The sequence below is a fragment of the Gopherus flavomarginatus genome, chromosome 11, assembly GCF_025201925.1.
Source record: "Gopherus flavomarginatus isolate rGopFla2 chromosome 11, rGopFla2.mat.asm, whole genome shotgun sequence".
Taxonomy (NCBI): Eukaryota; Metazoa; Chordata; order Testudines; family Testudinidae; genus Gopherus; species Gopherus flavomarginatus.
The window spans coordinates 52,023,957-52,046,950 of NC_066627.1; the positions used below are offsets into that span (position 1 = coordinate 52,023,957).

At 56.2% G+C, this 22,994-nt stretch overlaps 1 protein-coding gene across 2 annotated transcripts; it reads right to left on the reverse strand.

The window, feature by feature from the left end:
- Positions 1-599: 599 nt before the first annotated feature.
- LOC127031038 (WAP four-disulfide core domain protein 3-like) lies at positions 600-12,124 on the reverse strand. Of its 2 annotated transcripts, none has more exons than XM_050917749.1 (6): positions 12,013-12,124; positions 8,080-8,220; positions 5,654-5,794; positions 5,110-5,253; positions 4,795-4,965; positions 600-762 (listed from the first exon to the last, which is right to left on the reverse strand). In XM_050917749.1, the coding sequence occupies exons 1-6, from the start codon at positions 12,089-12,091 to the stop codon at positions 671-673; spliced, it is 768 nt and encodes a 255-aa protein (XP_050773706.1). In that variant the 5' UTR covers positions 12,092-12,124; the 3' UTR covers positions 600-670. The 2 variants fall into 2 exon arrangements, with proteins under 2 accessions (XP_050773706.1, XP_050773705.1); XM_050917748.1 differs by having other exon boundaries at positions 4,795-4,983.
- Positions 12,125-22,994: the final 10,870 nt, after the last annotated feature.

Genomic DNA, 22,994 nt, shown 5'->3' on the forward strand with positions numbered 1-22,994 from the left:
CTGCTCCCCAGCCCCCGTCCCCTCGCTCCCCTGACTGAGGCTGTTTCTGGGTCCAGCTAACAGCCCAGCTGGCCGCTGAGACAGTGCAGACCAGGGCTGTGAAGTGACAAAGGCTGGGCAGCAGAAGCAGATGAGCATGTCACAAAGAAAGAGCCTGTCTCCCTGCAGCTTCCCTGAGTCACAAAATACAGAAGGAAGGAAATAACCTAGGAACTGGGAGGCCACAGGGCCTCTCACCAGATTGTCTGTCCCGGGCTCCAGTCAGCGCTGCACACCACTGCAAAAGGGATGTGCACCTGAGATCAGAGGCAGTCCCATGACCCCGCTCACTGCCTGGCCCTACAAACATGCAGCCTGTTCTCTGAGGCTATGCCCAGGCAATGGCCGCGCTGGTGAGTCAGGATACGTCACCATCGCCAGCAGCTCGAGTGCTGGGAGCATGGTCTGGGTCACTGGCTGAGAAACGGGAGTGGGGGCGAGCCAGGACCCTGTACGTCAGTGCCCAGAGCGATGGGAGAGATGACAGCTGCAGGGGGGGTTTCCCAGGCGGACATGCAGGGTCAGTGAGGCCCAAGCCAGGAAATCACAGGGAGGCCAGCTGAGCTGAGCTCTTTAATACACAAGCCATGTGCGGGGCGAGATCAGGCCCATGGGCGACTGGGGGTGGGTGTCAGGTGGGGACCGGATTGGAGGATCCTGTCCCATCCCCCACAGGCCCTGCTGTCAGGCTTTCGGTTCTTCCCAGTCTCTCTCTGGTCGGCCCTGTGGAAGAAGGGGACAGTCGGTCAGGCCAGGGGTGGTCCTGGGGCTGGGGGGCAGGGAGGGAGGTGACAGGAGCAAGGACCTGCAATCCTGGACTGCCTCATGCGCAGGGCTGGGCACAGAGATCCCGGCACACAGGGGGGGCCTCAGTGTCAGGTGCAGGCAGAGCGGTTCTGCCTGGGGGGCAGTCGGGGACACAGCTGATGCGGCTGCACCCGGCCCTTCCTGGGCAGTCGCCCTCCTTGCAGCAGGGCTGAGTGCACGGGGCTGGGTGACCTCGGGAGCCACCACTGGGCAAACTCCATGGCACAGAGAAGCCCCGGGGAGGAGGCAGGAGACCCAGCCGGCCGATATCATCCCTGAGCAGTGTCTCCCCATCTCCATGCCAGCCTCCCACAGCCTTTCGCCTCATCCCGAGAGAGCTGGGAGCACTGTGTGGGGAGAGGGCAATCTGCACTCCCAGCTTCCACGCAGACTCCAGGCCTGCGGGGAGCTGGGTCACTCGGAGCAGGTCTGTGACTACAGTGACCTTTTCAAAATGTAAAAACAAGACACAGGCAGGAACCCCAGACCCTCTGTGACTACATCCCCTGAACCACCTCTTCCCCCAGGCCCCGTGCTCTGGCCAGGCCAGAAGCCGGAGCCAAGCGGTGGTAAGGGGAGTCTGGGCCGCTGCGGGGAGACCCAGACCCTCCACCTGCCCTGGGCGGGGGCCGAGGTGCCTGACAGCAGCTCCCGGATGGTTTTCCTGCCCCCTGGAGTAGGGTGACCAGGGCAGCCTGAGAGCCTGGGACTCCCCCCAGCAGCCTGGGCTCCCCTTACCATGGCCTGGCTTCGGCTTTCGGCCTGGCCAGGGGGTGGGGTCTCATAGTGAAGGGGAGCTAAGGACCACCTCAGCTCCCCCAGCCAGGAAGAGGCTGGCACCACCCTGTGTGTCAGGCAGGCTGTCCTGGAGTCATTCACCCAGGAACAAGACGTGAAATGTACATTTTAGGACATTTACGCCCAAGTCAGGACAGGTGGTCACCCCTTCTGTGATGCTGGGGCCCTGGCCCTGTCTGCGTGACCCGATTCCTCCCAGCGCTCAGAGATGGGAGCAGGGAGCCCTTGTGCCTGGTGATCAGAATGGCCCCGTGCAGCGGGAGGCAGGACTCGCTCTGCAGAGCCCCCGCACTACACTGAACCTCGCCTGCTGTGGGGGTTTGGCAAGTCCAGCCACACCCAACACTGCAGCACTTTTCTGCTCCAGGGCAGTCGGCGTCGCTGAAGCAGAGCAGAGCACAGATCCCCATGGTGTCTGGGGGGAACACGCGGCAGAACCCGGGTTTCTCTGGAAGACAGAACGGTCCCATGGCAGTGAGACACCTGGCTGATAACAAAGCCCAACAGCTCCATGAGGGGCTGAGCGGGGTCCTCAGAGAAATGCACCAGCCCTGGAGACAGCAGTGAGAGATTAGATATCAGATGGAAAACCGCCCCCAGGCCTGCACTCAGGGCACCCCTGGCTCCTGCCCTTGAGCCAGGGGTCCCCGTCCAGTCCTCGTCTCACCGAGAGCTCAGCGCAGGGAGGGGCGACCTTCCAGCAGAGAAACCCCCACTTCCAGCTTCAGCCACGCTCTCCAGGGCCGAGCCCCACCCAGCTCTAGGGGTTAGGGGAGGAATTCTGTCCCAGGGGTTCCAGCGAGCGAGGTTGGATAAACACGGCACTAAGGGATGCAAAGGGAGGGGCCGAGGGGCAGGACCCCCCGCAGGAGCAAACATCTCTGTAGTTCTCTGTGAATCCTCCACACAGCTCATGTCTCACATGCTGGGATGATGGGAGATCCTGTCTGTGCCGCGCCCAGCACCTTTGGGGGCCATAACACTAACAGCGTTTCCAATGTGTGCAGAGTGGCGAGCGGGAGGGCCAAGGGCTCGTCACAGCTACGCTCTCATCCCTGCAAAGAGGCACCTCCCTGGGGAGCCGTTTATTCCGTTTAACAACAGGAGAAGGGAAGCAGTTGCTTCAGTAGCTGAACGCCCAACGTCCTCAGGAAGGGGCCAGTCAGTTCCTGTTCCAGAGCGAAATGTAGCAACAGGATAGCAGCTGAGCAATGTGGCAACCACCTGCTCAGGTCAGAGCTTTATACCTCCTGTACCAGCCTAATAAAGCCAGGGTGGGATGACACTGGCAATCCCGAGTCCCCGAGTCTCAATGGAACAGTGACCGACACAGAGCTGGAATCAGTCTGGCTCACCTGTGCACTAGTAGTGTTAACATAGGGGGTGGGATGATAGGAATCTGGTTAGTGTTTATTGAATGCTGGTGTGTTGCCGCCTGCATTCATCTCGCTTACAGTGTCTGTGTCCCATAGTGTAGGGTAATATTTGAGCAGTCATATGGTGAGTCCATGTGACTGTGTAACTTGCCAGAGGGGAGAAAGCCATGAATTAGTGTGAATGGCTGATCTCCTGCAGAAGCTGTTATGTCCTGCCAACGGGAACGGGCCATTGACACCAGACGGACTATTGTGAGGCATTAAAGAGGACAAACAATGTTTGTTGTTTTGCCTTCCCTGCCCCAGTGAGGATGAGTCGTGTTAATGGATTCCTCCCATCACTGAATTTGCAGCTGAGATCACAAGGACAGATGGGGATAGAACCCCCAAACAGAAGGAACTGATGCTCATTAGGCTGCTTGGACTCTGGGGTGGGCAGGTTTCTAGACATAAGCAAGAGATTCAAAGCTGCTCAGCCAGGGTTAGTCCTGAAGGGCATATAACGCTTGCTCATGATAGAAGCCTCTATTTCCTTGTGCAAGTTGAGATAGTGACTCATTTGTGTTTCTATGTTTACCTGCACTAACCTTGTAAATAACTCTCTGGTTTCCTTTTCCCAGTTAATAAATCTTTAGATAGTTATTATAGGATTGGCTAGAAGCCTTCTCTCTGGTGTGAGATCTGAGGTGCGATTGACCTAGGTAAGTGACTGGCCCTTTGGGGCTGGGAGTCAGCTGAATATTTCTGTGATAAGGAACCAGATATCACAAAGGTGCACTCACCTGGGGGGGCGACACAGACCGGCGTACCCAAGGGGCCTGTCTGGGACACCTGGTTAGGCTGTTATGGTGCCTGAGGAGTTCACACTTAATAACTGGTTGGAGACACCAAGGTAGAGAACTCACAGCCAGTTTCTGTCAGTGAAACTCATGTGGCTCAGGGGTGTGTTTCTTCACACTTCTGAATAACATACATTATTCTGGCAAAGGTGGTAGTGTAGACACAGCCTCCTGGCTCCTCCACAGGTCCGGAGACATTTGGCTCCAGTGCTCAATTGTTCCCACTGCCCTGGCAGCCACCATAAAGGAACTCGTCACACGTCTTGGTGATTGAGTCATAGTAGCTGCGACTGCAGGCTAAACGTGGGCCGGGCTGCACAGGGAGCTTGCAGGTCTCTTTAGCTACAGAGTTTGGAGAGACGGTTCGGAGAAAAGGGAGAACTCTCCGAAGGCTCTCAGCATCCACGTTCAAATCTAACTGGGACCCAGTCTCCAGCTGGGGTGGGAGATGGGGCTAAAGGGGACCTGGTCACAAGGGCGGGAGGGCCGTGTGCATATCCGAACCTCATGAAAATCCGTTCCTTAAGGTTAGGCAGACAAAACATATGTGCAACTGCAAACCCCGTTTGCTAACAGTTACGGACTGTGTACGCAAACTCTCAATCCACACGTGCATATGACTGCTCATGGCCATTTCATGCAGGGCTCCCTCACGGTACAGCCAGGGCTGTTTGTTTATGAATACTTATAGCACAGATTCACATGCTGAATATTTTTTAGCTGATTTTCGTGATGGTCTCCCCTGCCCTGCCCTCCCGAAGCAGCAGGACTAGAATCCAGCCCCCAGAACAAGCAAGCTATTTTTATTTAGTCCTGTTTCCCACCCTGGACTCCTGGGGACCAGTCCCACCGGCAGTTGTGTTAATTCTCAGGCTGTCCCAACTCGTTGAGCTGCCCAGCCCAGGTGAGCAAGTTCACGTGCTTGGTCCCCTTACCGCGTTTCCTGCAGGCCTGCTGGCACTCCAGGAGGGTTCTAAAGTTGTTCCCGTTGCCCTGGCAGCCGCCGTAGATGAAGCTTTCGCACGTCCTGGAGGCTGGGTTGTAGAAGAAGCGAAGGACCAGTGCCTTACAAGGGCCCCTCTCTGGCGGGAGTCGGCAAATGTCACCTGGAGAGAGGCAAAGATCTGCGAGAGAGCTCAGGTTAGTGAACCCAGACTGGAGGGGAAGTGGGGATGTGTCTGGCCCACAGGATGCCTGGCAAGTGCTGTGGGCCTGAGGGCTCCTCATGCCCCTCTCTTTGCTACTAGTACCTGTTACAGGGGCCAGACAGCCAAGGCCACAGCCAGTAAAGCAGCATTTCTTCCTGTTAGGACAGTCCCTGTCATCTCTGCACTTATTCTCACATGGAGCGAATGTCTGCAGCACTCTCCTCTTGGGGCAGGTGCCGGCTTTGGCTGGAAAAGGGAAATAAGAACAGCTCATGTCTCTGCGGGGAACAAACTCCAAACCCACAGGCCTGCACCACGGACCTGAGCCAGGCCCAAGATCGGACTTCTGTCCAAGGCTTTTCCTTGGAGTCCTGGTCTGCGCCTCTCCAGGACCAGTCTCTGCTGCTTCCGCCCAGACCCTCCCATCCCATGCTCAACCACAGGCCCATGGGCCCTACACCCTCTCCAGTCAGTCCCCTGCCTGTCCCAGCTCTGTCACTTAGGCCTCCTTCCTCCCTGGCCCATTCTCAGACCCAGCCCCAGATGCGTAGCAATTCGAATTACACAGAATATCCTGGGGGCTCATCTAATAGGCAGGACCAAGTACCCCTCCCTTTGACGCCCCCGCTCCCAGGTGCGGCGTTACCTGGCACTGCCCCTGCACACTGCACACGGCATCCCAGGCTGCAGCATTTGCTGCCAGCTCCACATTCCCTGTCATTGTTGCATTCCACAATGCAGATTGTCATTATGTCGGGGTCGATCTTCGGGCAGTACCCTGGGTTTACTGGGGAACAGAACAGCGAGAGAGCAGGCTCAGCATTGTCTGGACTAGTGACAATGGAAACTGCAGCCTGTGCTCCTGCATCCCTGAGCAGGCTGATCCCCCACCCACCTAGATCACTGGCTTTGCACACACAGCCCCGTTCAGTGCTAGCTAATGTCTCTGCCTGTAGGGCTCCAGGGAAGCCTGGAAATGCAGGACTGGGAGGGATCTGAGAGGTTCGGGTCAAACTCAGGGTGGAAATGGGCAGCTGCCCCTGGACTGGGCAGGAAGCAGCAGACATGGTCAATTTATCCCCGTAACACCTGAGCGCGACTGTTGTAATCAGGACACCCCGAGATTCCACCCCCGCATCAGGAACCTCGTACTCTGTCACTCCCGCACACAAGGGAGGCCCAGCTCGGCCTGAGTTCTGACCTCTCTCGGCTGGGTAGGGGCGAGGCCCATGCCCGTTGGGGTGGGGTTGGGCCCTGGAAGCAGGATTCATGGGGCTATCATGGCTGCAGATGTCCAGACTTTCTCAGGGGGCTGTGGCCACCTTGTTACATTAAAATAAGGAGCCCAAAGGGGTGGGTGTGGCCACGGGATCCCCAGCCCTTGGCTCTAGGCTCCCAGCAGCGATGTGGGGCTGGGGTGGAGACAGGGATAGATTAATGTTTTGTGGGCCCCAGGGGGCAATGGGACATGGCACCGGGGCGGGGGGCAGTGTTGGTCCCCAGAGCAAGGGCCCAGTGAGGGGCAATGGGGCACGGCATGGCAGGAGCAGCCCCGCTCTGCCCAGCCCAGTGCAGGGCATGTTTACAGACTGGCCAGATGCACAGTGGCGCACCTGGCCTTGTGCTGCCAGCATGCCCCTTCCCCTCGGGGGCGGGCCTATGTCATGCCACACATCCTCCCTCACCCAACACTGGAACACTCCCCCCCCCCCCCCCAATTCCCTATGACCAGAAGGCCCCCCCTGGATCCGCTATGCCCAGCACCTCCCCAGACCCTGCCATAAATGCACAGCGCCCTGCACACCACCACCTCTGCCGACAGCCTGTGACGAACTGGGAATGTTCTTAATGTTTTCTCTGAATACTGTGTTGGTGCCTCAGTGTCCCCATGGCAGTTCTTAAGTATCTGGCAGAGCAAAGGGCCAGTGCACCTAAATGCCTGGCACTCTGTCTCCTAGCAACTGATGGCCTGGGCCCCTAGTCTGCAAAGGTGCCAGCTGAAGGTGTTGGAGACAAAGGGATCAGGTGACCTCCTGGCCCGGGAAAGGGGCTGAGCAGAGAGGAGGGGCTGGGAGGGGTTGTTAGTCTGGAGCTGGCTGGGGTCGAGGAGTGAAGTGCAGACGTGGGGGTCTGGCTCACTGCCTCCCAGAATGGACCCGGCTGAGGGGTCTGGTTCGCTGTACCTACAAGCTCTGTTTTAGACCCTGTTCCTGTCATCGAATAAACCTCTGTGTTATTGGCTGGCTGAGAGTCACGTCTGACTGCAAAGTGGGGGTGCAGGACCCGGTGGCTTCCCCAGGACCCCGCTGGGGCGGGCTTGCTGTGGGAAGCGCACGGAGGGGCAGAGGATGCTGAATGCTCCAAGGAGAGACCCAGGAGGTGAAGACGTGTGAGCTTCTTGCCCTGAACAAGTCTGCTCCAAGGGAGAGGAGGCTCCCCAAAGTCCTGCCTGGCTTGGTGGGGAGCAGTTCCAGAGCATCGCCTGGGGACTCCGTGACACAGCCCCACCACAACTGCCCAGCACCCCACACAGAACTCACACATCTCCCCCACCTCAAGCCCAGTACCCCCCCAGGTCTCCCAGATACCCTCTCCCCCATGCCCTGCCTCCTGACTGCACTCACCGGCCCTGCTGGGAGGTGACTGTGTCTGCCGGGCTGAGCCAGCCGCACAGCCAGGGCTGGTCCCAGGGTGGGAAATTGCTCCAGCCCCTTGAAAGTGGCGCAATCAGCCAGGCTCCCTCAGGACCCACCTGCCTGGAGGGGCCCAGCCAAGCCCCCCACACTGTCTCCCCCATACACACACTTGGCTGAGACTGGCCAGGCTTCTGCATCAGTCCCAGGCACTCAGCTCCAGGGAGCCCCACAGGTGGTGGGAAGCAGAGACTGCCCAGAGCCAGAGATGCACTGGGGTCTGGCCAGGAGACAGAGAGAAACTGGCAGGTGGGGGCAGAGAGGAGCCCTTGGCTGGTGGGATCTCAGGGTACAGTGCAAGCAGAGCATGGGCCTGGCTCCATGGTGCCACCGGCGCCATTGTAAACCCAGCACTGGGTGGAGAAGGAGAACCCCTCACCTCCTATGGGGAGTCTGCACTCCCTCCCGCAGCCGTTACTGCAGCAGCGCTCAGATCCGGGGCAGTCAGCGTCCGTGGAGCAGAAGTTATTGCAGTTCGCAGCCCCTGCATTGATGGGAGCGGGGCACTTGCCTGTTTTCACTGGAAACAAATGGGAAGAGAACCAGGGTTACAGAGCATGGGGCAGACCAGGGCTGGCCCCAAGCGTCGAAAAGAAAAAAGCCACGATCGCGATTGGTGGCAGCTCCACTGCGCCGCTTTCTTCTTCGGCGGCACTTTGGCGGCAGGTCCTTCCCCCCGAACTGCAGCCGATGTGCCGCCCCAAGCCCCTGCTTGCTGAGCTGGTACCTGGGGCCGGCCCTGGGGCAGACACACCGGCCAGGCCAGGGAAAGTGAAGCAGCCTGAGGCAAGGGGGTCATGTCTAGACAATGGACTCTCCTTCCCTGTACCCCCTCCTCCAGGGATGAAGGAATTGAACTGCTCAGCCCCCAGGGGTGACCTCCTCCACTCCCCAAAGAGCCCTGCAAAACTTCCAGTTTCAGGGCCTGTTTTCAACTGTGTGTCACTGGAGACACAGGCCTCAGGGAGGGGGCTGGCGGGAGGATCCAATGGGCATGCTTTGAGATGGGCCCAGGAATTAACGATGAACCCCGGCCTGTGCCAGTCCCACCTGGGGGAGCACATGGCAAGCCCCCACCACAGCAGGGCCCTTACATGACAGAAACGAGTGTAAAGTCAGAGCAAACAAGACAAGGGAACCTAAACAGAGAGAAGGCTCCTCTCCAGGGTGAATCCTCTTTGCTGTGCTCTCTACCCCACTCCCCAGCAGGGTCTGTTGTAATTCCACAGATCGGCTGGGGCAATTCCCACTGGAATCGCCACTGGGCAGCAGTTTCTATTCGGTATATGTTCCCGTGGGTGTGCAAAGACCCTGGCTTATGACACAGCATCGTATAACACAGGTCAAGCCCCGCATCCCGCCCAACAGCTCAGTGATGGGGGGTTGGCACCAAGGGCACCCAGAGGTGCCATCCCCTCCTTCTGCCTTTGTTCTGCAAAGGCAGAACCAGCCCAGAGGTCTGGCTCTCGGGCTTTGACATGTCACAGGTACAGAGAGCTGGGAGAGCTTCCTGCCGGCAGCAGGGCGGGGAGGCAGCTCCGGGACTTAGGCTCTGGCTACACGAGAGAGCTCACAACTGTCGCAATAGAGCTGCACCACTGTAGAGTCTCTAGTGAAGCCCTTTTAGGCTGACGGGAGTTGCTCTCCCACCCTAACGAGCGGCAGTAGCTATGTCAGTGGGAGAAGCTCCCCATCGGCTGTCCACACCATTGCTTAGGTCAGTGTAACTTATCTCGCTCGGGGGTGGCTTAGTCACACCCCTGAACAATGTAAGCTCTACTGGATAAGTGGTGGTGTAGACTCGTGGGTCTCAACCAGGAGTACGTGAACCCCTGGGGTATGCAGACCTCTTCCAGGGGTACAACACCTCAGCGAGAAATTTGCCTAGGTTTACAACAGGCTCCATACACAGCACTAGCGAAGTCAGAACAAACTAAAATTTCATAGCGACAATGACCTGTTTGTGCAGCTCTATCACCATACACTGAAATGTAAGCACAAGATTTACATTCCAGTTGACTTACTTTGTAACTGTCTGGTCCCAATGAGAAACTCAGCCATTGTTCAATGCCAGTGGCTGTGACCCATTTGTACTTCTATGTCTGGTTTTGCAAGCGAGGCGTTTTTAAGTGAGGGGAAACTTGGGGAATGCAAGAGAGATCAGCCCCCTGAAACGGCTACAGGTGCCCAAAAGGGCGGAGAGGCCATGGTGTAGACATAGGCTTAGTATCAATCTGTGTTACTCACACCCTGCCACGGGCATATGCAGCTCCGGGCAATGACTGAGCTGCACCAAACAAAGACTGGCGCCTGCCCTGAGCCATTTCCGCACGCCCAGGTACACGTGTTGACAGCAGAGCGCTGTGCTGCACAGGACAAGCTGGAGCTGAGCAACAAGTGAAAAGTGACTTCACCAACATGTGTTCACTAGTATTTGTCCTTGAAGCGTTGTGGCAGCTGCTGGGCATCAGGAAAATGTTAGTGATTCTCATACATTTCACACGCTTCAGCACCAGTGATGGTGCGTCTGATGCTCCACCCCAGACTGGGCAAGACTTGACATTCCTCATTCCCTGCTTCCAAACTCTTCAAGCATTAGCTCAGGGGCAGAAACAACATGATGTGACTTAGGGAGCCAGTCACATGAGAAGAAAAATGACCAGGGCCATTTAAAGGAGACAGTTCACAACCACCCCAGCGTCCCTCCCCATCGGTTTCTCCCACTATCTGGTGAATCCATCGAATGACAAACAAACATGCTCTTGGAGCCTTGATAATGAGTCAGCGTGGCTCAGCTGGCAACAAACAAGACAAGCGCCAGACAGCCTGAGGGCTCCAGGGCAAAGAGGCCCCGGGGAAGCTGCGTGCAGGGAGGGAGTGTTTATGGAGTTTTGGCAGTGGGGAGGGAAGGTGCTGGGTGCATGGGGCCAAGAGGCTGCTTGGGGTATAGGAGATGGCAAAGGAGCCCAAGGCAGGTTTCAGGGAGAGGCACGGGCAGAGGAGGGGATGAGGGAAAGGCTGGATTAAAACTGAACGAGGAACCAGAGCAGAGCTGTCCAAATGGCATGGGGGCAGGAGCTGAGCAGCAGAGGAGAAAAATCCTGGGGGGTCATTTGGGTGGGGCAGGGAGGGGAGGCTGTGATAGCACAGGGACCGACAGAACAGCCCATGCAGCCCATCTCCCAGCTGGGGCCGGGGTGGTCCCTGCAGCACAGCGGGCAGGACAGCAATTGCCAAGGCCCGGGCTGCTGTCTGGGCAGCCGGGAGAGATGAGCAGTCAACCGACCCCAGCCTCGGCTCAGCCATAGGCTTGGTGAGTGTCTTGCCCTTCGCTTCCCTGTGGGAGCCCCCGCTCCTGGGCGATCTCACTGGTCCTGGCAGGAGTTCAGCTCACCCCTTGCGGGGTCTGTCCAGACTCCAGCTACAGTTCACTGGTCTGCAGCCCCTGGAGCCGCTCCCCAGGTCCTGCCACAGGTCACTGGCGAGAAGCAGCCCTCCAGGGCCCCTTGGTATCAACCTGGCAGTGCCAGTCGGTGCCAACCAGTATGTGTGCGGGGAGAGGGGGCCTGGCCATTGTCTCAGGCTGGGCTCCCCTCCTGCCCGAGCTCACTCACAGCCCCCAGCAGCCTCCCTGCTCCCAAGGAAATATCTCCCCCTTTCCTGTGACCACGGGCACCATTTGAGGCTCCTCGCTGCAGGGGCAGCATGTTCTGCAGGTGGCCGAACTAGGGCTGCCTGAGTGCAGGAAAGCGCCTGCCTTTGGACCTGGCAGGGGTAGGGGAGCCTGCCTAGAGGTGAATTAGAGAAAGACCCGGTAGGATGGGAGGGAAGAGAGCTCACACTGAGCTGAGCATGGCAGGGAGACACCCAAGGGCACATCCCATAGCCAGGCTGCGACCAAGCCCAGAGGGAGATGGGTCCAAGGGGGGTGTCAGAGCCATGGGCATGGGGGGTTCACCAGGGAGAGCCTAGAGGGTAGAACAGCTCCAGGAGCAGCCAGAGGACTGGGGAGAGCCAGGGGGGATCAGAGTCCCGGAGCGGGAGGGGAAGAGCGAAAGGCCAGGGACAGAGGAAAGAGGCCTCACTGGGGTGAACTGGGGGACGCCCGGGGACAGCCCCAAGCCCAGGGGGTGAGAGACCCTGGGGCTGGCGGCAGGGCCAGGGATGCTGAGAGGGGCTGTGTTATGTGGGGGATACGGGGCAGGAGCTGCTGAGAGCGAATGGGGCTGAGGGCAGGCTCAGGGCAGGGGCAGGCAGGAGGGAAGCGCTGGCTGCCGGGCTGGATTGGGAACCAGGGGCAGGGAGACCTCACCTTGATGGAGCTGCCCAGAGGCAGGCAGCAGGTCAGCCCAGAGGGCGAGGAGCCCCAGGAGGAGGAGGCCTGATTTCATGGTGCTGATGGGCCAGGATGTCCAGAGCCGAGCTGCACCAGCTTATATACCATCATGCCATCACTGGCGGGGACATTGCACAAGAGAGCTGCCCCCAGTGTCTGCCCCTCCCGAAGGGAACAGGGAAGCAGCAGGGCCCTGCAAGAGTTGGGAAACGTCCCTGGGTGAGGAAGGTGGAAATGTAATAACAGGCTGCAAAGGTGACTTCATGTTTCCAGGAGGCTCCATGCCCCGACTGGGGCACCGGGACAAACAGCTGAGCCCAGAGGCCACTGATCACTGGGCCTCCCTGGAGCGAACCTCTCGTGAAGCCCACCCAGCTCCGGCCCCAGGAGCTGTGTGGGACAGAACGCTCTCAGCTCATGGCAAAGAGCTAGTTCCCCAGAGCCAGATCTGTCATTCTCCAAACACAAATGCGTCTTCATTCGCCTCCAGCCCTCTCTCTTCCCTCTGCTGCTTCTCACGAGGAGCTGCTGGGCCCAGGCCTACCACACTGTAATTCCTAACGCTGGGCACACCGGCCTGGCAGCTCCCCATGGCCCAGAAAGCAGGACTCATGCACCCTCCCCTCCCCAGAGCTGGCCGCAGGGACAGCTCCAAACAGGGCCGCTCAGAGGATTCAGGGGGCCTGGGGCAAAGCAATTTCAGGGGCCCCTTCCATAAAAAAGTTGCAATACTATAAAATACTATATTCTCGTGGGGGCCCGACCAGGGCCCAACGCAAATTACCCCATTTGTCCTCCCCCAGGCGGCCCTGGGAAAAATAAACTTTCTGCATTGCAGCACAAACCCAGTTTTGAGAAAACTTCTTTACAAGGTATCACTGGTTCTCAGCATCAGCTAGTGCTAAAAGGCACTAAAGCTCATTAAAAAGGTTGGACAAATATTTTCTGTCAAAACTTTTTCTGGATTGAAAACTAGGGGTTTTTAAAAAGCAGAAAAAAATCACAGACAATGTCTGCCTTCCTTCAAAATTTGTTGTAGTTTTTTTAATTGAAAAGCTGAAATTAGTCTGTCAAAACCTGAATATGGTTTGGGGTTTCAAAAGCGTGTGGCCAAATATTTGCTGCTTGCTGTGTTCGATTGTTTAAAGAAACAAAAAAAAATTCTGCTTAAAAAGATCCAAAACTTTTGAACCACCTCAGCTTGTGACCAAACGCCCATTCAGTCAGAGATTTTTCCAGGTTTCTGATACTCTGCTGGCTTCCTTGACTCATATCTGTCACCATAAACTTTGGGTTCATTTAGCTTAGAACATAAGAACAGCCAGACTGAGTCAAACCAAAGGTCCATCTAGCCCAGTATCTGTCTACCGACAATGGCCAATGCCAGGTGCCCCAGAGGGAGTGAACCTAACAGGTAATGATCAAATGATCTCTCTCCTGCCATTCATCTCCACCCTCTGACAAACAGAGGCTAGGGACATCATTCCTTACCCATCCTGGCTTATAGCCATTAATGGACTTAACCACCATGAATGTATCTGTTTCCTAGAGACTGGCTGCATGGGGCCCCTCACAAACTGGAGACGGTTACTGTGGGTTTGTCTTTAGTATAGCTTACGTACTGTGACAAAGTTCCTCCTGTACCTTGGTGGATCCTGCGCTTATTGGCAGATTTGCTCACCTCAGTGAACTTCTCCACAGTCTGGATCAACTCCTCCTGTGTCTGATCAGGAGTGGGGACATTTGGGGGGAACCCAGGCCCGCCCTCTACTCCAGGTTCCAGCCCAGGGCCCTGTGGATTGCAGCTGTCTATAGTGCCTCTTGTAACAGCTGCATGACAGCTACAACTCCCTGGGCTACTTCCCCATGGCCTCCTCCAAACACCTTCTTTATGCTCACCACAGGACCTTTCTCCTGGTGTCTGATAACGCTTGTACTCCTTAGTCCTCCAGCAGCACAGCCTCTCAGTCTCAGCTCTTTTTGCCTCTTGCTCCCAGCTCCTCACATGCACTTCTTCTCCTCTGGCTCCTCCTCATCTGACTGGAGAGAGCTCCTTTTAAAACCCAGGTGCCCTAATTAGCCTGCCTTGATTGGCTGCAGGTGTTCTAATCAGCCTGTCTGCCTTAATTGGTTCTAGCAAGTTCCTGATTACTCTAGTGCAGACCCTGCTCTGGTCACTCAGCGAACAGAAAACTACTCACCCAGGGACCAGTATATTTGCCCTCTACCAGACTCCTGCACCCCACTGGCCTGGGTCTGTCACATATCCCTCCCCCCTGCTCAACACCAAGGGGTTGGGCAGCTTGGGAAGCCAGACAGTGCACACGTGACAAGCCATCGGCATTGCCGTGATGGCTCCCTGCTCTGTGTTGCACACGGAAGTGGAAAGGTTGGAGGGATAAGAACCACCTGGTCACCCTCATGTTCTTCTCCTTGTTCTGCTGCATCCATTGAAGAGGGGCATGGTCGGTCACGAGGACAAATCTGCGCCCGAACAAGTAGTAGCGCAATGCTTCCATGGCCCATTTTACGGCGAGGCTCTCTCTCTCCATCACTGCATATTTTTGTTCCCTCAGAAGGAGTTTCCTACTGAGATAGAGAATTGGGTGTTCCTCCTCCCCGACCATCTGTGATAGAATGGCCCCCAGCCCTACTTCCGATGCATCCGTCTGCAGGATAAATTCCTTGATGAAATCAGGGGCTATCAGTACAGGGTTACTGCAGAGGCCAGTCCTTAGGTCTGTGAATGCTTCCTCTGCTGCGTCAGACCATCTCACCAGATCAGGTCCAGGGGCTTTTACTAGGTCAGTCAGTTACTCGTTCCCTTGTGGTAAAGTGGGGGATAAATCGTCGGTAATACCCCACTATACCTAGGAATGCCCGGACTTGTTTCTTGTGACGTGGTCGTGGCCAATTTTGGATGACCTCCAACTTGTTCACTTGGGGTTTTACCAGACCTTTTCCCACAATGTAGCCAAGATATTTGGCCTCCGTAAACCCTACAGCTCACTTGGCAGGGTTTGCTGTAAGGCCAGCTTGCTTGAAGGTATCAAGGACTGCCTCCACCTTCTCTAGGTGGGTTTCCTAGTCTGGGGTATGAATGACCACATTGTCCAAGTGGGCAGCAGCATAACTGTTATGCGGGCGTAATAGCTTATCCATGAGGCGCTGGAAAGTAGCTGGGGTCCCATGTAGTCCAAAAGGGAGGACAGTATATTGAAAAAGACCCTCTGGTGTAGAGAACGCAGTCTTTTCCTTTGCTCCTTCCGCAAGGGGAATCTGCCAGTACCCCTTTGTCAAGTCTGGAGTAGTCAAGTACCGGGCATTACCCAGACAGTCCACTAGCTCATCCATGCGAGGTATGGGGTACGCGTCAAACTGGGATACTTCATTTAGTCACTGGAAGTCGTTGCAAAATCTTGTGGTGCCATCAGTTTTGGGCACCAGCACGATCTGGCTGGACCACTGACTGTGGGATTCTTCGATGATCCCCAACTCCAGCATTTTTTTTACTTCTGCTTTTATTTCCTCCCTTTTGGCCGCTGGCACCCGATAGGGCCTCATTGTTATTCTGGCCCCAGGGTTCGTGACAATATGGTGATACGTCTCGGTTGTTCGACCCGGTTTTGTCGAGAACACATCTTGGTTCCGGAAGATCATCTCAGACACCTCATTCTTCTGGTCTGGTGTTAAATCAGGAGACACTCTCACCTGTTTGGAAGGCTTGTTTTCCTGCATTAGGGCTTTTTGGACACTTATGCACGCCTCTTGTGCATGCCAGGGTTTCAGAAAGTTGATGTAATAAATCTGTGCATGCCAGGGTTTCAGAAAGTTGATGTAATAAATCTTTCGGCATCCTGGCTGCCGCACCTTGTAGGTTACTTCTCTCACGGGTTCAACCACCTCATAGGGCCCCTGCCATTGGGCCAGAAGCTTGCTTTCTGCGGTGGGTACCAACACCATCACCCGATCCCCTGGTTGGAACTGTCGGACTTTTGCCTGGCGATTGTAGTGGGTTCTCTGGGCCTCCTGGGCCTTTTCCAAATGTTCCCATACAATAGGGGTGACACGGGCTATCCGGTCTCGCATCTGTATTAAATGTTCTATTATATTTCTCCTCTCATTGGGTTCCTCTTCCCAGATCTCTTTGGCGATGTCTAGTATGCCACGGGGGTGGATGCCCGTATAATAACTCGAAGGGGGAAAACCCAGTTGAGGCCTGAGGTACCTCCTGGATAGCGAACATAAGGTAGGGTAGTAGGGCGTCCCAATTCTTCCTGTCCCGACTTACCACCTTCCTTACCATAGCCTTGAGGGTTCGGTTAAACCTTTCTATCAATCCATCAGTCTGCGGATGGTAGACTGAAGTTCTCAGGGTATGTATATGAAGCAGCGTACAGAGGTCCTTCATTAGTTTTGATATAAATGGGGTTCCTTGGTCTGTTAATATCTCCTTTGGTAGCCCCACTTGGGCAAAGATCCCCACCAGCTCTTTGGCTATCGTTTTAGAGGCTGTGTTCCGCAGGGGGATGGCTTCTGGGTTGCGAGTAGCATAGTCCAAAACAACTAGTATATATTGGTGGCCCTGAGCCGTCTTCTCCAGGGGTCCCACTAGGTCCATGGCTATTCGCTCAAAGGGGACCTCTATGATGGGAAGGGGTACTAAAGGTGCCCTCAGGTGGGGACAGGGACAGTGCAGCTGACACTCTGGGCAGGACGCACAGTACCTCCATACTTCTTCGTGTACTGCGGGCCAGAAGAACCGTCGTAGGACTTGTGCCAGGGTCTTCTCTACCCCCAAATGCCTCCCAAAAAGGTGACTATGAGCAAGACTTAATACAGAATTCTGGTGTTTGTGAGGTACTAGGATCTGCTGTATCTTCTGCCCCTGTACTGGTGCAACCCAGTATAAGAGATTCTTCATTATGAAGTAGGGTCCTGGTCCCTGGGTTTTCCCTTCCACAGGGACACCATCTATTTCAGTCACCTCCTTCCTAATGTTGTTGTACCTTGGGTCTTCGGCCTGGTCTCATCCAAAATTTCCTCTTCCGGGACTAATCTGCCCAAGATCTAGGGGCCCAGTCTCTGTTGCCTCTACAGGTTCAGAAGCGTTAGGGTGGGGGTCAGACTCAGATGCTTCTTCCTCCGGGGTGGCCTCCTTTTCAGCTGCTCGGGTCCGCCTGCCTACGAGAGCGACCCTCTGGCTTTGAGTCAGTATTGGGGTTCCCAAGGCCTTAGCTGCCCTCCTTTCCCTTTTCGACTTTGTACCCTGTCTGGGAATGGAAAATAAATCTGGGGACATTACAGAGAAAACGGGGGGTTGACAGTCTACTATGGAGGCCTCACTAACTTCAGGGTTCCCCTTTTCCTCCAATCCTCCTACTGGGGGTAAGTTTCCAAACCCTGGGAAGTCCCTCCCTATGAGCACCGGGTATGGGAGTTTAGGGACTACACCTGCTGCTACCTCAGTAGCGTTCCCCTGAATTTCGAGTTTTACTGGGATGGTGCGGTAATAACCAACTGTCCCATGGACGCATGTTATCCCTGTACGCTTAGCCCTCAGCAGCTGACTACACGTCACAAGCTTCCCCGAGACAAGCGTGATAGCACTCCCCGAATCAACCAGTGCTGTGGTCTCTAATCCATTTAGCTTTACTGGTCTGGTGTACATATGTGGGGTTAGTGAGACCCCCACAAGGTGGATTAGGGAGCATGGGTCCGCCCAGTTCCCCAGGTTACACTGCATCAGCTCCTCAGCATTGGGACATGGGACATATAGCTGCACAAATTCCCCACAGGCATAACATCTATATGGAGTCCTAGTCATTCCCCGGTCTCTTGGTTTGGGTAGTCCAACCTCATGATCCTCTTCTCTCTCAGTGCTCTGACTCTTTGTGGCTTCTGGTGGGCCTTCAGCCCCTCTCCTTTTCCACCTGGGCTCCCCTGGTGGCCATGTCACTCGAGCTCTAGGGCTTAGTGCTGCTAGTTTAACCCGGGGTGCCTCTTCCTTAACTGGTCGGGTCAGCTTCCTCGCTGTCCTTCGCCTCTCTACCAGTGCAACAACCTCATCATAGGTGGAGGGTTCGTTCTGGCTTACCCAGGCACGAAGGTCTGGCAGTAGTCCCCTCATGTATCATTCGATGACCAGAACCTCTAGTATCTCTTCTGGACCCCGGGACTCCGTTCGCAACCACTTTTGTGCGAGATGGATGAGGTCATACAATTGGGACCTCGGGGTTTTATTTTACTGGTACCTCCACTCATGAAACCACTGGGCCTGAACTGCGGTTGTTACCCCGGATCTGGCCAGGATCTCTGCTTTCAGCTGGGGGTAGTCTGCTGCAGCCTCTTCAGGTAGATCATAGTAAGCCTTCTGGGCCTCCCCACACAGGAATGGGGCAAGGATGCCAGACCACTGATCTCAAGGCCAGGCCTCCCGTAGGGCTGTCCTCTCAAAGGCCAGAAGGTATGCCTCTACATCATCCTCCGGCATCATTTCCTGCAGCCAAAGGCTGGCCCGTATGAACTGCATCCTATCATGGCTTTGGTTCAGCTCTGTAAGGGTCTTTATCTGGTTTACCAGTTCTCGCAACATACCTCGGTCTTGAGAAGCCTGGTCCATCAGCAGGCGATTAGTCTCTTGCTGCAGCCGCACAGCCTCCTGTTGGGCAGCTGCCTGGACACGGGTAGCCTCCTGCTGAGTTGCCGAAGCTTGTATCAATGCCTGTACTAAGTCATCCATTGTGGTGAAAAAAAATAAACCCTCTACCTTTTTTTTTTTTTTAAATCACCCGCCTTCTTCTGCCGCGCTGTGCACACCAAGATCCCACTCCTGACACCAGTTGTGACAAAGTTCCTCCTCTACATTGGTGGGTCCTGCGCTTATTGGCAGATTTGCTCACCTCAGTGATCTTCCCCACAGTCTGGATCAACTCCTCCTGTGTCTGATCAGGAGTTGGGAGGTTTGGGGGGAACCCAGGCCCACCCTCTACTCCGGGTTCCAGCCCAGTGCCCTGTGGATTGCAGCTGTCGATAGTGCCTCCTGAAACAGCTGCATGACAGCTACAACTCCCTGGGCTACTTCCCCACGGCCTCCTCCAAACACCTTCTTTATGCTCACCACAGGACCTTCCTCCTGGTGTCTGATGACGCTTGTACTCCTTAGTTCTCCAGCAGCACGGCCTCTCACTCTCAGCTCCTTGTGCCTCTTGATCCCAGCTCCTCACACGCACTTTCTCTCCTCTGGCTCCTCCTCATCTGACTGGAGAGAGCTCCTTTTAAAACCCAGGTGCCCTAACTAGCCTGCCTTGATTGGCTGCAGGTGTTCTAATCAGCCTGTCTGCCTTAATTGGTCCTAGCAGGTTCCTGATTACTCTAGTGCAGACCCTGCTCTGGTCACTCAGCGAACAGAAAACTACTCACCCAGGGACCACTATATTTGCCCTCTACCAGACTCCTGTACCACACTGGCCTGGGTCTGTCACAATACATACTCCACGAACTGAGCGTTAGAGCTTGTTCCAGAATCTGGGACGAGCCTATGTTGTGAAAACCAAAATGCTCAAAATAGCACATGCATGTGAATGGACACGGTGCTAAAATTAAATTAACCTAGGGGGTCTCAAACTGGGGGTCAGGACCCCTCAGGGGGTCACGAGGTTATTACTGGGGGCCGTGAGCTGTCAGCCTCCGCTTCAAACCCTGCTTTGCCTCCAGCATTTATAATAGTGTTAAATATATAAAAAGAATGTTTTCAATTTATAAGGGGAGGGGGTCACACTCAGAGGTTTGCTATGTGAAAGGAGTCACCAGTATAAAAGTTTGAGAACCACTGAATTAACCCCTCTGGAGCCTCAGGGAATGCAGGGGAGGGGTCTCCCTTGGTAGGGATGGGAAGGATATTGCTCTTCTCATGTGATCCCTCCCCCAGTGGCTAATTTTAAGTGAAGCTACCCTCCCCCGACATGAATCTCCCTATGGCACTGAAATTAAATGTAGACTATAATTTGGCATTTGAGAAGTGAAAGGGATGGGAGCCCTAATGGAAAAGTTAACAGCTTGGCTCTTCTGCAAGCCTTAAATTGCTGACTGAGCTTCAGGGTAGGGAAGGCTGTGCCTTCCAAACAGCCTGGCCCTGGCCCCTATCTGACCCCCACCCACTTCCAGACCCCTGACTGCCCGCCCCCCTCAGAATCCCAGACCCATCCTGCTCCTTGTCTCCTCACCATCCCCCAGAGACCCCACCCCAGGACCCCACCCCTGCTCCCTGTCCCCTGACTGCCCCGACCCCTATCCAGCCCCCCGCTGAGTCCTGACAGACCCCCGGAACACCCACAATCCAACCCCCCCCGTTCCCTGCCCCCTGACTGCCTACCCCTCCCTCAGAATCCCTGACCCATCCTGTTTCTTGTCCCCTCATCGTCCCCGAGAGACTCCCCCCAACCACCATCCTGGGACCCCACCCCTGCTCCCTGACTGCCCCAACCCCTATCCTGAGCCCCGGAATGATGCAGCTTGGGGTGTCCCCCATCCCCTGACTGGCCCCCCGAACCTCTCCCCCCTCCGTGTGCCCTGACTGTCCCCAGGATTCCCTGCCTCCTAGCCAATCCCCGCCCCCGACTCCTTACCCCTGGCTCTGGCTCCCTCCTCACCCGGAGCCTCAGCCCCTCCAGGAGCATCCCTTGACAGCTGCAGCGTGGCTCCGGCGGGGCCCCTGAGCCTCTCCCCGCTCACAGCCACATGGTCAGGGGACGGGGCTCGGAGCTCCAGGCTGAGCTCAGCTCAGCTCCCTCCGCTCGGCGTGGAGCTCGCAGCCCCACCCCTGACACGTGGCTCTGAGTGGGGTGGGCTCAGGGGCCACGCGGGAGCCACGCTGCAGCTGTCGAGGGACGCTCCTGAATGGGCTGAGGCTCCAGGACAGGGGCGGAGATGGGGTCAGGTGGGGCGGGGGAGGGAGCCGCGGCCATTCTCCTGGGGGCCCCTGCGGAGTCTGGGGCAAATTGCCCCACTTGCCCCCTCCGGGCAACCCTGGCTCCAGAACCTAACCCTGCCCCTCGCACTCTGCCCCTGCGGGCTGGGGGCTAAGGGAGGGGTCGCTACATCTTTCTCACTCTCCCACCGGGTCTCTGACACTCCTTTGGGGGACAGGGATAAGCCCTCCCCAAAGGCCTGGGCTATCCATGTGTGTGTTCCGTGCTCTGGATCCTGCCCTGTCCATCTCTGTTTCCCCCACCCAGCCCTGCCCCACCCCGCGGATATCCTCAGCTGGTGCCTAATGCCAAGAGTTGCACGTCTCTGTGCTGCTGACCCGTCTCTGGGATGTGACTGGAGGAGGGGCATGGGGAAGTCTTGGGGCTCCCACCCTGTGCCTGGGGCCCCTGGACTCCCAAGTCACTCATGCACCCAGCCCCGGCCCTGGCCACAGCCCCACTCACATCCTGCCTCCAGACCAGTCGGGCTCCTGCTCTCCCCTTAGCTCTGCCCCTCTGGCCCAGCAGCTCCACCTTACATGGGACTCCACGCTCCTCACTCCCTCATTGGCCTGGCTGCCCTGTCAATCAGCCAGACTTGAAGCGTTGGTATCTCCCCATTGGCCCTGGGGACTGTCAGCCTCAGAGTCCTGATTTCCCATTGGCCCTCCCCCTTTTGGTACTGGGAGAGGGGAACCAAACCCCCCACCCCGAGTTTCAGTGGAGGGCCAGCAGCCCGCTGACACCAAGATGCTGCATGCGGGTGTTTGACATCTGGTTGCAGCATTTCCCCAAATTACCACTGGGTTTTCTCCTTTTTATAAAAGCTTCTTTTGTGAGACAGGGCAGTGGGGCAGGGCTGCCTCCTGCAAGCCCCCACCCCCAGGGTGATTTATCACCGCCCAGAGAGGCGACTCCATCTGAGCCAGGGCACCCCCCAGCTCTCCTTTAACATGCTGGGGCAGTTTGAACACAAGCCTGCCAGGAACCCCTGCAGCCTGTGTGTACGTGTCCTCCTCTGCCTCTCTACAGTGGGGACACCCTGGCTCCCCCAGGCACATTGCCACCGTGGGCAGGCGCCCCACTGTTGAAATACAAGGGACATGCCTTGATTCAAGGGTCGGGGCATTTCTGAAACCCTCAGGTCCTAAGCCAGGGAATGGCCTGGAGGCTGGAGTGGGAGTTTGCCTGAGGATGCACTGCAGGACCTTGTCCATAGTATTGACAATCCCGTCGCCTTTCACTGCTGATCAGATGTACACGGAGTGACACCAGCCCAGTAACTCTCAGGAGAGTCTCCGGCTGGGGTGGCTGCTGGGTCACTGGGGAATCCTGAATGTATCTTAGTGACATCATCACACACCCCAAGCTGCATCATGCTAAAGAGCATCTGCACACCCAGCTTGTAATAAATAATGCCAGAAGGTGGCTGATGCTTTGGCTTTCTGGACACCAGGATCCCTGAGCCAAAGGCAACCTGGGCTCGTGGGCGCTCTCCTGGGGTTAGAGAGGAAATGCCCAGCACTCATGGCAGCTGTCTGAGCCATTTCTCCTGTGTCCTGCCCCTTGAGCCCCCACCCCAGCTGCGCCCCAGACGAACATGACCCCTCTGAGCCCTGGCAGGAGGGCCATGGTCCTGGGTGCCAGCCTACAGAGGAGTTCGGTAGGACTGGTAATGTCAGAAACATTGTCCCACCCGCAGTGATTTCAGCTCTCATTTAAACACTTACAATAACAAAGGCTCCTAATAGAGCCTATTTAGCTCTGTCTTTGAACAGTGGGGAGAAACAGGTTAAACCAGACACAGGGGACCCTTACACTACCTACCCCTGCATTCAGTGATCTGTAACCCAGCACCAGTCAAAGTTGATCACTTTGAGCAAGAGGGCTCTATCTGCTGGATATCATGGCAGAGTAGGTATGTCCATGTAAATACAGTTTGCTCCTGAAGTCTCTCCCCCTCCCAGCTAGCTGTCAGGGGAGAACTCC